This window comes from Lytechinus variegatus, chromosome 2 (genome assembly GCF_018143015.1).
Source record: "Lytechinus variegatus isolate NC3 chromosome 2, Lvar_3.0, whole genome shotgun sequence".
Classification (NCBI taxonomy): domain Eukaryota; kingdom Metazoa; phylum Echinodermata; class Echinoidea; order Temnopleuroida; family Toxopneustidae; genus Lytechinus; species Lytechinus variegatus.
The window spans coordinates 81,680,321-81,693,993 of NC_054741.1; the positions used below are offsets into that span (position 1 = coordinate 81,680,321).

The 13,673-nt window shown below is 33.0% G+C and overlaps 1 protein-coding gene across 3 annotated transcripts in view; it reads right to left on the reverse strand.

The window, feature by feature from the left end:
* The window catches only part of LOC121409248 (huntingtin-interacting protein 1-like), a 51,025-nt gene that overhangs the window by 16,108 nt on the left and 21,244 nt on the right, over window positions 1–13,673 (reverse strand). For all 3 annotated transcript variants that reach the window (XM_041601120.1, XM_041601121.1, XM_041601122.1), the window contains exons 4-14: window positions 13,546–13,602; window positions 12,110–12,190; window positions 10,899–10,981; window positions 10,105–10,166; window positions 9,625–9,765; window positions 8,346–8,479; window positions 7,556–7,669; window positions 2,941–3,089; window positions 2,256–2,421; window positions 1,547–1,631; window positions 807–895 (exon numbers count right to left, since the gene is read on the reverse strand). In XM_041601120.1, coding sequence (XP_041457054.1) covers window positions 807–895; window positions 1,547–1,631; window positions 2,256–2,421; window positions 2,941–3,089; window positions 7,556–7,669; window positions 8,346–8,479; window positions 9,625–9,765; window positions 10,105–10,166; window positions 10,899–10,981; window positions 12,110–12,190; window positions 13,546–13,602 — 1,161 coding nt within the window. The remainder of the gene's footprint in view (window positions 1–806; window positions 896–1,546; window positions 1,632–2,255; window positions 2,422–2,940; window positions 3,090–7,555; window positions 7,670–8,345; window positions 8,480–9,624; window positions 9,766–10,104; window positions 10,167–10,898; window positions 10,982–12,109; window positions 12,191–13,545; window positions 13,603–13,673) is intronic.

The window sequence follows — 13,673 nt, forward strand, 5'->3', positions numbered from 1 at the left end:
CATACTGGAAGAGGAATATTTTCTGGTCATGATGACATACAATAATTAACCTTTAATCAAATATCTATTTGGAATATTTTAACTTTTATAAGTGTCCAAGAACTTTTTTGCTGAGTGTATATTCCATTCTAAATATAGGCTGATTGGCTACAATGCATAGTTTGAAACAAATTTATATGATTCAAATTATCTATTCACTTTTAGGCATGGAGAATATTAGTGAATGGAAGTGTGTTGCTGATTTTGTTGACAGGGATGAACTATGAATAATCAAAAGATGAGCTAATGCATTCATTTTACTTGTTAAAGGTAATAATAACAGTAAAGATGGCAGAGCATCCATACCAAAGCCAGACAATTTCAAAGGAAAAATCAATCAATGTGGTGCCTTGGCCAAGTGGTTGAAGGTGCCTTATATCTATATTGAAAAACATTGTGAAATTGAATAATGTTTCAAGGGTTCAGAATAAAAGCAAGCTCTCATATAAAATATTGTGAAATTGAATAATGTTTAAAGGGTTCAGAATAAAAGCAAGCTCTCATATTTCTATATTCTCTATTTTGAAAAACATAGTAAAATTGAATAATGTTTAAAGGGTTCAGAATAAACGCAAGCTCTCATATTTCTATATTCTCTATTTTGAAAACATAGTGAAATTGAATAATGTTTAAAGGGTTCTGAATAAAAGCAAGCTCTCATGGTCTATTTTCAACTTGAATGCACATAACGAAAGTGAAAGTACTTAAGTAGTGATAGATATGAAGGTCAAGGAGACTTTTCCTTAGAAAGAAATCAGAGCACTCACCACTCTCAGAAGAGATAGATGTTCTTCTCTTAGCTTAGTGTACACATCTTTCATCTTTTTAAACCTTTCCTCATTTACTTTTGACCGTCCTGTTTGCAGTTGAAAACAAGAAACAAGAATGTGTGAGAAGGGAATGTTAAAATCATTTGATTGAAGGAAATAATGCAATACAATGAACCTCAAGTGCTTCAAAAAAAGGAAAAATCAATAACATACAGAGTATCAATTTACTCTATCTGTATGATGGTCCTTATAATACCTATAATCAACAATGATCAAAATAAAGGTACAGAATCAAAAGACATTACTAAAATACATATATATTTCACAAGTAAGTGAAGGGATGAACATATTGAAATAACCTGACAAATTTGTATACTTTGAAATCTATAACAGCATTTGACTGATGTACTTAAAGTGTAAATCGATAACTTCTTCTTTCTAATTACAATTTACAATTGGTTCAAACTTTTTAAAACTAATTTCTTTCATTTCCTGTATCAATCCATACAAACTATTTTTAGGATTAATTTCCTGAAGTGGTATAATCAGTGAAATTATTTCCCGTTTGTTCCTCTTCTAACTTCCTAATTTGATTTCTCTACAAACCAATAGTTGATGAGGGAAGAGAGAAAAGATTTTTAACCAACAGCAGAATCTGTTCATTAGTACTGGCTCTTGTTAATATTACAACCAAACAAAAATACAAATAAGATTGCTCATCATATAAGTTTACTCACTTTCTGCATCAACTAATTTTTCTTCAGAAACCATAAGAGCAGCAGACTCTAGTTCCTTTACTTTGTCGCGTAGCGTCTCATTTTCCTACAAAATCAAAAAGTAAATAGGAAAAAAATGCATTTTCTAATTACAAATTACTTCAAAATCTTGCAAGTTGTAATTAACAAAATGGGCTAATCTATACGATTTGGCAGCCTGGAAATGAAAGAGATGTGGATATATCTGTCACACACATTTCAGTACTGTCCTCTGAAATCCAATGATTAATGAGTATTTAGACATGCAAATTTCACTAATCAAGCATAATTTTCCACATAAAGCATCATGCTTATTCTCCACCTCTTCCCTCAGGCCTACATTAGAGCATATCACAATATATATGATACTCATTTCTTGCCAATCTCACATCGTGTTAAGTTGCCTGTCTGTAATCTCACACAATTTCTCTCTTACCACAAAGGGATTTTGGAGAATAGCATCAAGTTCCCAAGCGTAAAAAGCAGTTCATTCATACAAATCTTTATGAGTTATTCCAGCACCCCCCCCACCCCCCAGTGCAATCAGGGATAAGATGGTGTTTTTTTTTTTTAGGAGAAATTGAAAACATCGAAAAACTGCAGACCTTACAAAGAGTTGGATATTAAAATGGCTTCTAAGAAACTGCCTCCAGCAAGCTACCATTGGCTCTTATCCTGAGAAAACTATTACCTCACACTGTGTCTCAACCACCGTCCGATGTTCATTCATTTCTTGTTCCATTTCCATCAATCTTCTCTTAAGTTCTTCAATAATTCTTTGATCTTCTCGTTTGGTTCTGTCAAGTTCAAATTTGAGTTGATTTACCTCGTCTCTCAACTGCTCAATAATCCAATCTCTGTAAGTGTGAATTAAAATCAATCAAATTAAAATCAAAGCAAATAGAATAAAAATAAATCAAATCTATTCAAATAAAATATCACTTCAATTCTATAAACATTACTCATCCTGAGACTTCCCATGATTCTCATTTGCTTCTGCATTTGAACTGCTTCATTTTATGGTCAGCTGCTGTCTTTCTTCTTGAATCTCGAGTGTTATTTGATTTATGTTTTAAAAAAATCTGAAGATTTCTTTCTTTATCCTCTTCTCAAAGAGATATTAACATTTGACTTTCACAGGCACGCAACCTTAAGGAAATATTCCTTTAGAGCTATATTCAAGGGAAAAAAATTTAGTTTAGTATGCACAGAGTTGCAAGTAGAATAGAAAAAAAATACTCCTTAGAAATTTAAAGGAATAAATTGTTTGATTTCAGGTCTGCAAAGGCCTTCCCCAAATAGATTGTATGGATCACATGGTTTCTACAAACTATGGGTATATGAAAAAAATATTCAATGTATTTTATATATAATACCTTTCATCTGGACCACTCTGTTGGACTTGTTGTTGTTGGAACTGTCCATTCTGTTGTGGGGGTGGAGATGACATGAGGTCTACTAACATAGCACTATGTGTAACAGGTTCTTCAAAAGCAGGCTCTTCAATTGATGCTTCACTTGGAGGCTGGGTGGTAGATCAAATGAACAAAATTTATCAATTTTACTTCACAGTTCAATTCAAGTTTATTTGTGATTATTCAGATTGTTTTATTCAGTTGAGTTTAATAATAATAATATAGGGTATTTATATTGCGCATATATCCACCTTCTTAGGTGCTCCAAGGCGCTCCTATATTACCCGGCTAAGCTAGGCGTTCATAGCGCACACAGCTTTTAAGGAATTACTTCCTACCGGTACCCATTTACCTCACCTGGGTTGAGTGCAGCACATTGTGGATCAGTTTCTTGCTGAAGGAAATTACACCATGGCTGGGATTCGAACCCACGACCTCTGTTTCAAAGTCTGAAGACTAATCCACCGGGCCACAATGCTCCAGTTTAATTCAGTTTTGTCAAATTAGGTTTGATTAAGCTACTTTGATTCATATTCAATCAGATCATCTCAGCTTATGATCATTTAATTTCTCTTCAGTTCTATTCAATCCAAAACAACATTGATAGAAATCAGAATAAACACTTGTTAGTATCCCATAATTAGTAACCATCTGGAATAAAATTATTGGAAATGGTTTTTTGACTGATTTGAGTAGGTATGGGTGTCAACATTTACCAAAAAAAAGTTAGGAAGAATACGGGTTGGGGAAAGTGCTTTTTTTAAGGTCAAAGGTCAATGACCTTTTTAAATATACTGTATCATGGTATCTCCCAGATAAAATACTACAAGTTGGTGATCATGGTGTCAAAATTCACAGATTCTTACAAAGAAGATCAAATAAAATCAAATCAAGTACCTACAATGCTCATTCACCGATGAAATTCAAGGTCAAAGCCTTTCAAAGGTCAATGACCTTTTTTACACTATATACCATATACGGTATAGTGGTATCTCTGAGATGAAAAGGCACAGGTTGGTGATCTTGGTGTCAAAATGCAGAGGTTCTTACAGGAAGATCAAATAAAATAAAATTAAGTCCCCAGAATGCACATTAACCAAAAACATTCAAGGTCAAAGCCTTTCAAAGGTCATCGACCTTTTTAAAAATATATACCATATACGGTATAATGGTATATCTGAGATGAAAAGGCACAGCTAGGTTGGTGAACTTGGTGTCAAAATGCACAGATTTTTACACGAAGATCAAATCAAGTACCCACAATGCTTATTCACCAATGAAATTCAAGGCCAAAGCCTTTCAAAGGTCAATGACCCTTTTACATTATATACCATATACGGTACAATGGTATCTCTGAGATGAAAAGGCGCAGGTTGGTGATCTTGGTGTCAAAAATTCACAGATTCTTACAAGAAGATCAAATAAAATCAAATAAGGTACCTACAATGCTCATTTACCAATGAAATTCAAGGTCAAAGCCTTTCAAAGGCCAATGACCTTTTTACATTATATACGGTATAATGGTATCTCTGAGATGAAAAGTCGCAGGTTGGTGATTTGGTGTCAAAAAGCAATTTTTGCAAGAAGATGAAAAGGCACAAAATAATCATAAAGTCTTAACCTTCACCTTTGATATCCAAAAGGTCAAAAGTTAATAAATATTTATACATCCATGCATGATTCCCCCCCCCAAAAAAGATAGTAATTCATAATTATTATATTCACATTTTATTTGTGAATTATAGAAAGAAAGATACCTATTTGTAATGAAAACTTGGATGTTTAATAATTTCACTCTGAAATAAGGATAAATAATGGCGGCCATGGAAAATATATTTAAGGGTTAGAAGTCAATCAACTATATCGATAACTTGATAACTTCATTGTATATAGTGATTCTGATGGGAAAAAGACTGACCTGATGGAAAATGAATACAAATTTAATAGTTGATTCCTTGACCAATGATGACGTCAAAATACAAGTTCGAGGTGAAATCGATATCAAATAGCACTTTTTAATATATATTGTAGTAATGCATTGCCAAAAGTGTAAAAAAAATCATGTATGATATAATCTAAAATGGTGAAGTTGTCTAAAGTAGGAGCATTTACATATGCATTTTATAAATCTAAATCAAGGTACTAATTTTTCTGTAGCAATAGGTCACTAACCTCAATTGCTACAATCAATACTATAAACTATAACTTAATCTGTAAATGGAAAGGATAGGCCTAACCCTAATGGCATGCATCATCTAAGAACATTTTCATATAGCCAGGGGCAATGATGAAGAATTAAAATAAGGCAATCATTAGAGCTGCAGCTTTTGTCATAGTAAATGAAGTTAAGTGTCTCAACTTCAGCAAAGAGTAATTAAACTTTTGAAAACCTTCTGACATTTTCAGGACTTTGATCTGGCCCATTCAATGAAAGCCTAATAACGTTCTGTCAAGGGATATCAGACCAGGGTCTATATTATTGCTGATATGTTGCATAGCTTGATTCTCAAGAACTAGACGTGGTGCTGTAGGAGTTTTGTTAGGTCAATGGATGTGTACTTTTAAGCTATTATCTCCTTTTGAATTTCATTATCATATCATATGCCTAATTTGTGCATGATAACACTCAGTTATTCTGGACCAAATAATGATCCTTGTACAAACTGACACTTAGTAGAAATAGCATCATAGGTGACGTACGGCAGAGAGCAGGTATGAAGTTTTGTCCTGCAACATTAGCATCTCAAGAGATTCTGGCAGCTCGCAATGAGAGGTAATTAATAATAATACGGGAATTCATCTTTGTTGAAGTTGATATACATGCAGCTCTAATGATGGCCTTCACTTCATCATCATCCCTCTGATGCTCTCAGATGATGCTAGCTGTGACATGAGAGTTAGACCTATCCTACCCATTTTCCAGAAGATTCTTGTACAAATCTTTGCATTTTGGCACCAAGATCACTAACCTGCGGTGAGATACCATTATTATTATCTAATGTCAAAAAGGACATTGACCTTTGTCTTTGAATTTTAAGGGTGAATGTGCATTGTCGATACTTAATTTCATTTTATTTGATCTTCCTGTAAGAATCTGTGTATTCTGACACCAAGAACACCAACCTGCGCCGTTTTATCTTCGAGATACCAGTATATAATATGGTATATAATGTATAAAAGGTCATTGACCTTTGGCCTTAAATTTTATGGGTGAATATGCATTCTATGTCCTTAATTTTATTTTATTTGATCTTCTGATCAGAATCTGTGCATTTTGACACCATGATCACCAACCTGTGCCTTTTCATCTCAGAGATACCATTATACAGTATGATATATATAATGTAAAAAGGTCATTGACCTTTTGAAAGCTTTGACCTTGAATTTTATTGGTGAATGTCCATTCTAGGTACTCACATTCATTCTATTTTACCTTCTTGTAAGAATCTGTACATTTTGACACCATGATCACTAGCCTGTTCCTTATCATCTCAGAGATACCATTATACAGTATGGTATATAATGTAAAAAAGGTCATTGACCTTTGAAAGGCTTTGACCTTGAATTTCATCGGTGAATGTGCATGGTAGGTACTTAATTCTATTTTATTTGATATTCTGGTAAAAATTTGTGCATTTTGACACCATTATCACCAACCTGCGCCTTTCCATCTCAGAGATATCATTATACGGTATATATGAAAAGGTCATTGACCTTTGACCTTGAAAAAAACCACTTTCCCCAACCCGTATTCCTCCTAACTTTTTTTTGGTAAATGTTGACACCCATACCTACTCAAATCAGTTGAAAAACCATTTCCAATAATTTTATTCCAGATTGGCTATTTTGAGGTCTAATTTAGGGATACTATGTTTGGATTTATTCTATTCACTTCACTTTTGTCTACCTAATGCATTCCAGCTTAGATCTAATCAGATTAAAAATAGCTCAGTTCAACTAACTCATGTAAATTCAGTCTATGGTAAGTCATCTCCAACTCCACCTGTTAACACCTACAATACAATGGGGAGGGGGGGATCTCTCCCAAATATTAAAGTGATATATGTTTGCTTTAGGCTTAGAATGACTTGCACTCTTCTTCATCCAATATCCAGATGGTTTGAAGATTGTTTATTCTTCACCAAGATATCTAATCCCATTTTTGGCCAAGTAAAATAAAATCATATAAGTTAATCTTCACTTCTTGACAAATTACTTCGGAAAAATGATTGAAAATTAAATGAAATGGGAAGAGATAAATGTATATTTGAGATCAACCTTAAGAAGATATTGACTTCAATCAATCACATCATTGAGTAACATAGGAACAATAGGTGATTATGGTATTGAAATCTCATCACAGTGATGGGGCAACACTAACACTAGACAATGGACTTGAAATCATCTACTGTGTTAATATATTGTAGACCTCTTCCCAGGGGTCTGTAACACAAAGCTCAATAATCGATCAGAAAACACAGTTTAATTGCATCGATCACAATGTACAATCAATGAAAAATCAATCACACAATCAATTGTTAAGCTTCGTACTACTGGGCAACGTCTGTGAACTTACCGGAGGGCTATCTCTTCCACTGCTATCATTCATTGATTCATTAATGGCAAGCATTACAGCTGGGCTGATGTATGTGTCCTGATTCATGGCTGCTACAAAGAAGTTTGGAGGATCCTGAAATAAACAGATTAAAAACAAGAGGTAAATACAACATGTCATATATCTGTATTCTTACACCTCTAATATTTAACATACAGAGAAAGGGAGTACTCCATAAAACAACCTGTTCATGATTTCCAAGAATACCTTTGCTTTCTACAAATCATCAGCTTGTAGCAGTTGTTGCATATGGCGGCTTGTTTCTTGTGACTGTTGGCAATCAAGCCTTTCATTGATTTTCATCAGCAACTAAGATTTATAAGTTAACCTAAGAAATGATCAATGACAAAATACCCATCTTGCTTGAATAATAATATAGGATTTGTGTAGCGCACGTATCCACCTTGCTAGGAGCTCAAGGAGCTCCTATATTATCCCGACTAAGCTTGTCTACCTATTCCGGTGCGAACAGCCTTTTGAGGAATTACTTCCTGCTGGTACCCATCTACCTCACCTGAATTGAGTATGGTACAGTGTGGGCAAATTTCTTGCTGAAGGAAAACATGCCATGGTTTGGAATCGAACCCACGTCCTTCAGATTTAGACAAGAGTCTTAATCGCTACACCCCCTACAAAACCACTAGACCACGACGCCCTATCAGTATGTCCGTCACCAAATATTATCCTCTTTAATACAAAGTTGTCTTATGATACAGTTAAGGGGATGTAAATTTAGAGATGAATTACTCACTGCAGGTAATGTGGGAACTTGGATAAGTCTTCTGAAGTAAATGATGCTACTGCATTTGGTGTAGAACTCCTTCAAGGCATGAAATTGCTTCAGGAAACGTGATCTATGACCTTCAAGTGTGTCTGATGGCAAGCCTACATATGATAACATAAATTCTGGTTATTAATATGTAATACACAATACTTTTCATGCTGTACACTTCGCAGGTTGTACTTCCTTTATTTGAATTGTTTTGCCTCAAATCCATTCATTTGTGTGCTGAATGTACCAGTCTCATTAGGGTATAGCAAAATTGAAAAGTCACAATAGAATCTGAAATAATTGAAGAATGCCAATGTGAAAACAATATTTTGAAATCGAAATGAATTAATGTGCTAAAACTGACAAGCACAAGTGGGTATGTGGCTATTCATGATCAATAACTCAGAAAGAAGAGCTTTTATGACAGGATTCCCTGCTTTTTGTAGTCATGGTGTAAATGATTACCAGTACTCATTTCTATCAGAACCATTGACACATATTCATTCATGCATTTATAAATTTGATAGCCACTCTGTTAAACTGATTTTGTGATAATTGCGAAAAGTTTTTATTTTCAAAGATATGGGTTCTTTTGGACATGTAGTTTGTCAGCTAAATAAAAGATGACTATTGGTGTTAGGTCGTAAATTACAAACACAGGCAACATTCATTTGTCAATGTTGGTTCAGGAAATAGCTTAAATATATAAAATACAAACACTGTACATTGGTGCCATTCAGAAATAGCTTAAATACATATATAAAATACCAACATTGTACATTGGTTCCATACAAAGTCACTGGGGTGAAGAACCAATTAGATTCTGTTCCTGTAAATATATGAACAATCCTTATGCACATTAAATGCAGGGAAACTCACCATCATCAGATCATTGATAAGACTGAGACATTTGATTTATGAAATTTGGAACATTTTTGTAAAAAAAGTCACCAGGTTGGGTGTTACATAAAGCTGTTTGTAACTTATCAGTAACTTTATGAATGACTGGTGATCCTTTCTTCTGGTAAATGATACACACCAGATTAACTTTGGTGTTTAGTTCTAACTTACAAACAGCTTTATGAAAAGTCCACCATGTGAAATATCAAATAATATTTGCCATGGATGTTTTCATTAAAGTTAGACCATATGACACAAGCTTTAATCAGTTTTATGCCAATTATCCTACAGCTTCTACTAATAGTAATTACATGTACAAGCATATAATGACTTCCATTTACTAGTGAATTCTACTTACAAGCATGTAGTTTATATAGTAATCTGACGCTGAAGTCATAGAGCTGACCAGAATCTAAGATCACAGGAATGAGGGGTGAAAGTCGGCACTGACCAGAGGGAGTACCGGACATTGCTCTGGACATGTCAAATGATCGGAAAACTGTCAGAAACAAATCCATAAATAAATGATCAGTAAAATACAGTATAAATAATGAAACTTCCTACCAAATTCAAATAAATCATGATGAAATCATTCAAGGCATTTCAAAGGCAAATGAACAGATTAAGCATGGCCCACTACAGACTATAGAGATAATTTGAATAGTTTGAATTGGAACAATGATTACACTTTTGCCATTTTTGTTGTTGTTGCTATTTTTTAAACAAAACCAGTTATTGTTCCTATCAAATGTCTACTCATTACTTTAATAATAGTAATGCATTTTCATAGTTTAAGAAATTAGTATATGAAAAATTGATCTCTGTTTAAACAGCTTACCTGCTGCTTGCAGTGTGATGAGGGATTCTAAATAATCAAAGATTTCAACAGACATCTGGAAGCTGTGAAAGAGGAAAAGAGATTCAAATTCAAACTGAAATATTTCTAAAAATAAATATATTTCATTACTCATTTCATACCAAAACTGAGCAATTGACAAGTCCACATATGAATATCAATCTCTCTTTGAAAGTAGTGAAAGCAAAGACTTAATTATCATTGCAACTTTGGGAATTTTCTGGGGGTTTTTTAGTACATGTATTCTTATACATATTGAATTGAATAAAATTTTATTATATTAGATTCAATATAATGTTGGTGTAAAGCTTCCGTCTAAAGACAATGGAACGTTTACATAAAATATGATTTATATGAATTCAGAGATTGTATACATTTCAAATTATCTACATTTGAAACTATTAAAAGTTGATAGTTGAGACATCAACACGTATACATGTAGTATGTAATAAAGTAAGATTTGGTATATTAAAACCAGCTTGAGATTGCAATACATTCTAAAAATTCTCTATTACATGTACTACATCAAATATTATTATTAGTTTCCTGTATTGGAATTCTCAAATTCTAATACAATTGAAAGGAAAGAAATAACATTCAAATACTATTAACACATTATATGAAATGCAATCTTGCCCAGCCCCAGCCCGCAAGTGACATGGCATTATTTTCCCCAATGTACACTGTAGTACCATGCATGTTGTTGCATCTCTGAAAAACACCTCAATTAAAAATAAATTTAGGAGTACCTATCCTCCAAACCAAACTCCACTTACTAATTATTGATGTCATTTTCACACATTTTTTCAATATCTTTCTCTGGCTCTTGAAGTACGAGATTGCCTGGCATGGAAGGATTCTAAACACAGACAAATACAAAAAGTGAAAAGGTGGATAAAAAAAATCATATCCATATCTAGCTTTTTAATACATTGATAGCTATTGAGCACAGCACTATCTAATAAATGTCCTATGCTGTATATTTGGCCTGCATATAGACTAGGGTGGCAAGTGTATTTCTTTTTACCTATTCATTGCTGATAAAATATCAAACTTGGTAATACATTTGTTTTCTCTCTTCTTTCTTTCACCACAATAATACAATTAGAGTAACATTATATTTCACCATTATTGTGTATGTTATGAATGGAAACAGATTATGTTATGGTATAATATAGTCAAAAGGTATTATGAAATAAAGATGTACATATTTGTATTCTTCATAACAAATTGATTTTTGTACAAATTAATGTTTACGAAAAAATATAATGAAATGGAAGAAAATAAATATTTGAATTGAATTGAAAGGAAATATCATCATAAGGGATTGGAACTGCACTCAATGCCAATACATTTAACTGCTGAATATAACAATAAAGAAATGAATAGTCTACTTTTCTATGGATACTCCAGTACTTGACCTCAGTAGACTTTCAACTCCATTATTCAAATTCATTTATCCTACAAATTCACTATTGTCATTTACACACATCACTGCCAGCTGGGTGTTTATTCAACACACAGATCACAACATGACAGTTTCATAGCCTTTTCTCAAGGACAAATTATATTGTCCCCACAAAAGTAAAGTTCTCATTAGTATGGAATAAGGAATAATTTATCAACAACCCAGGATTAAAATGAATAAAGCACACACTTTCATCAAGAATAGAGAGGGAACGTTAAATGGGGCTATGTTTTTTTTTGTAATGAAAATCATATCATAACATGAATACAAAGATACTACATAGATCTATTTCTGAATGCAAACCAAAATTTTAGCTCCACTCTAAACAAAGCACTTGGGGGCTAGATATTTATGAAATCATTATAACATTTAGAAATTCCTTCAAAAAACTTGGGAGCACAAAACTTCTATCTGATATTCTTGAAACAATCTCAAAGCTTCATGCAAAAACATTTGTTGTTTGAAAATAACAGAATTATCAAGCTGACTGGAGGTAAGCCTATCTATTTACACACCCACCTTTCTATGGAATTCCAATTTGGTATTGAGGAGAGTGCAGTAAGCAGCATTTAGCTTACCATAACCATCATGGAAATGATGCTGAAAAGAAAGAAAACACACAAAGTAAATAAACAATGTTTGACTTTGACCAAACCCAAAGCCTCATAGGTGATTTTTAATGTATTGTTTAAAAACAACAGATCATTAAATTCACAAATATATTTGCATTGCTATACAGTAGATTTGCATATATTGAGCAATCAAGGGTGAATGTGTCCTCAGGATATGTGATGAATGCAGATAATGTAGGCCATTTCAAATCAGTAGGCCTACTGTACATGTACAGTATCTATCATGGAAATGTCTTGGTCACAATTCTGTGCATTTGACATACATGCACATGTATATCTGAGCAGAACAACATTTATATTATCATTCCTCAAAAATATCCATGTATGTGTATAATACATCATACACTGTAAAATGAAAAGACTCTTTCATATCTAGTTAGAAAACAATTTAAGTCTTTTAGTCTCTTTAATTCAGGCAATTTCACAAATAATTGTTATAATTAGGGATAAATTGTGCAGATAAAGCTAATTAACTGTGAGCTGTTTAATTAGAGAACCATATGATAAGAGTACACGCAAGAACACATGGGAAAGCTTTCATCAAATCCATGCTAATCTCTGATAACAAGATCCCATTGTAAACGACTGATTGATTTAATGAGTAGAAGATTTGCAGAAATTCATGGAATTCAAGCTCTTTAAAAGTCTGTCAACAAAGTCTCACTAAAAGTGAATTGCTTTTAAAATGGACAAATGCAAGAGTGAAATAAATTTTCATAAATTAACTCATAATAATTATGCTGTAAATTTTCATGATCTCCGAGTTTTTTCAACTGAGATTGGGGAAATTGTCGTTTCCTTTTAACAGTAGATATTGACACAAAATGACGAAAACAAAATAATCTTCTCTGCAACATGAACTGAATGCATTAATAACTTGTAATTATTGATAATAATAATAATTAATAACTTGCAAAGAATACAATTTGTACATTCTATAGGAAATTAACAAATGTTTATTAGGAGTATGGGGTCCAGAATGAATGCTTTCTCCGTCTTTGGTATAAATTTCTGTCCTAATTAGAAATTTGATGACATTCAAATGGGTTTTGACCCATGGGGAAAAAGTGGGATTTTAATTCAAATCTTTGAACACGAAAGGGTTTATTACCAAAGACGCAGATCTCTTGATTTTACTGTTCTACCTGTCTCTCAACATTGCAAATTTCAAGATCAAACGAGGAAAAAGCACATGATATATAATATATGACTGTTTTCTCTTTCCATATGTATAGTCTCTTCATACATAGCCCACAATAATGAAAATGCCTTAATAAAGAAAACAAATGTAAAATTGATTTTACAAATGAATTTCAAACTCACCCACATTGTTCCAAGATCTTTCAAATGATCTGTGTGTTGTCTTAGCTGCTTCTGAGCCTGTAAATAATAACAAAGGTACATGAATATTGGTAAATTTTTTTGTACTGGTTACAATTTTATGTATCGGG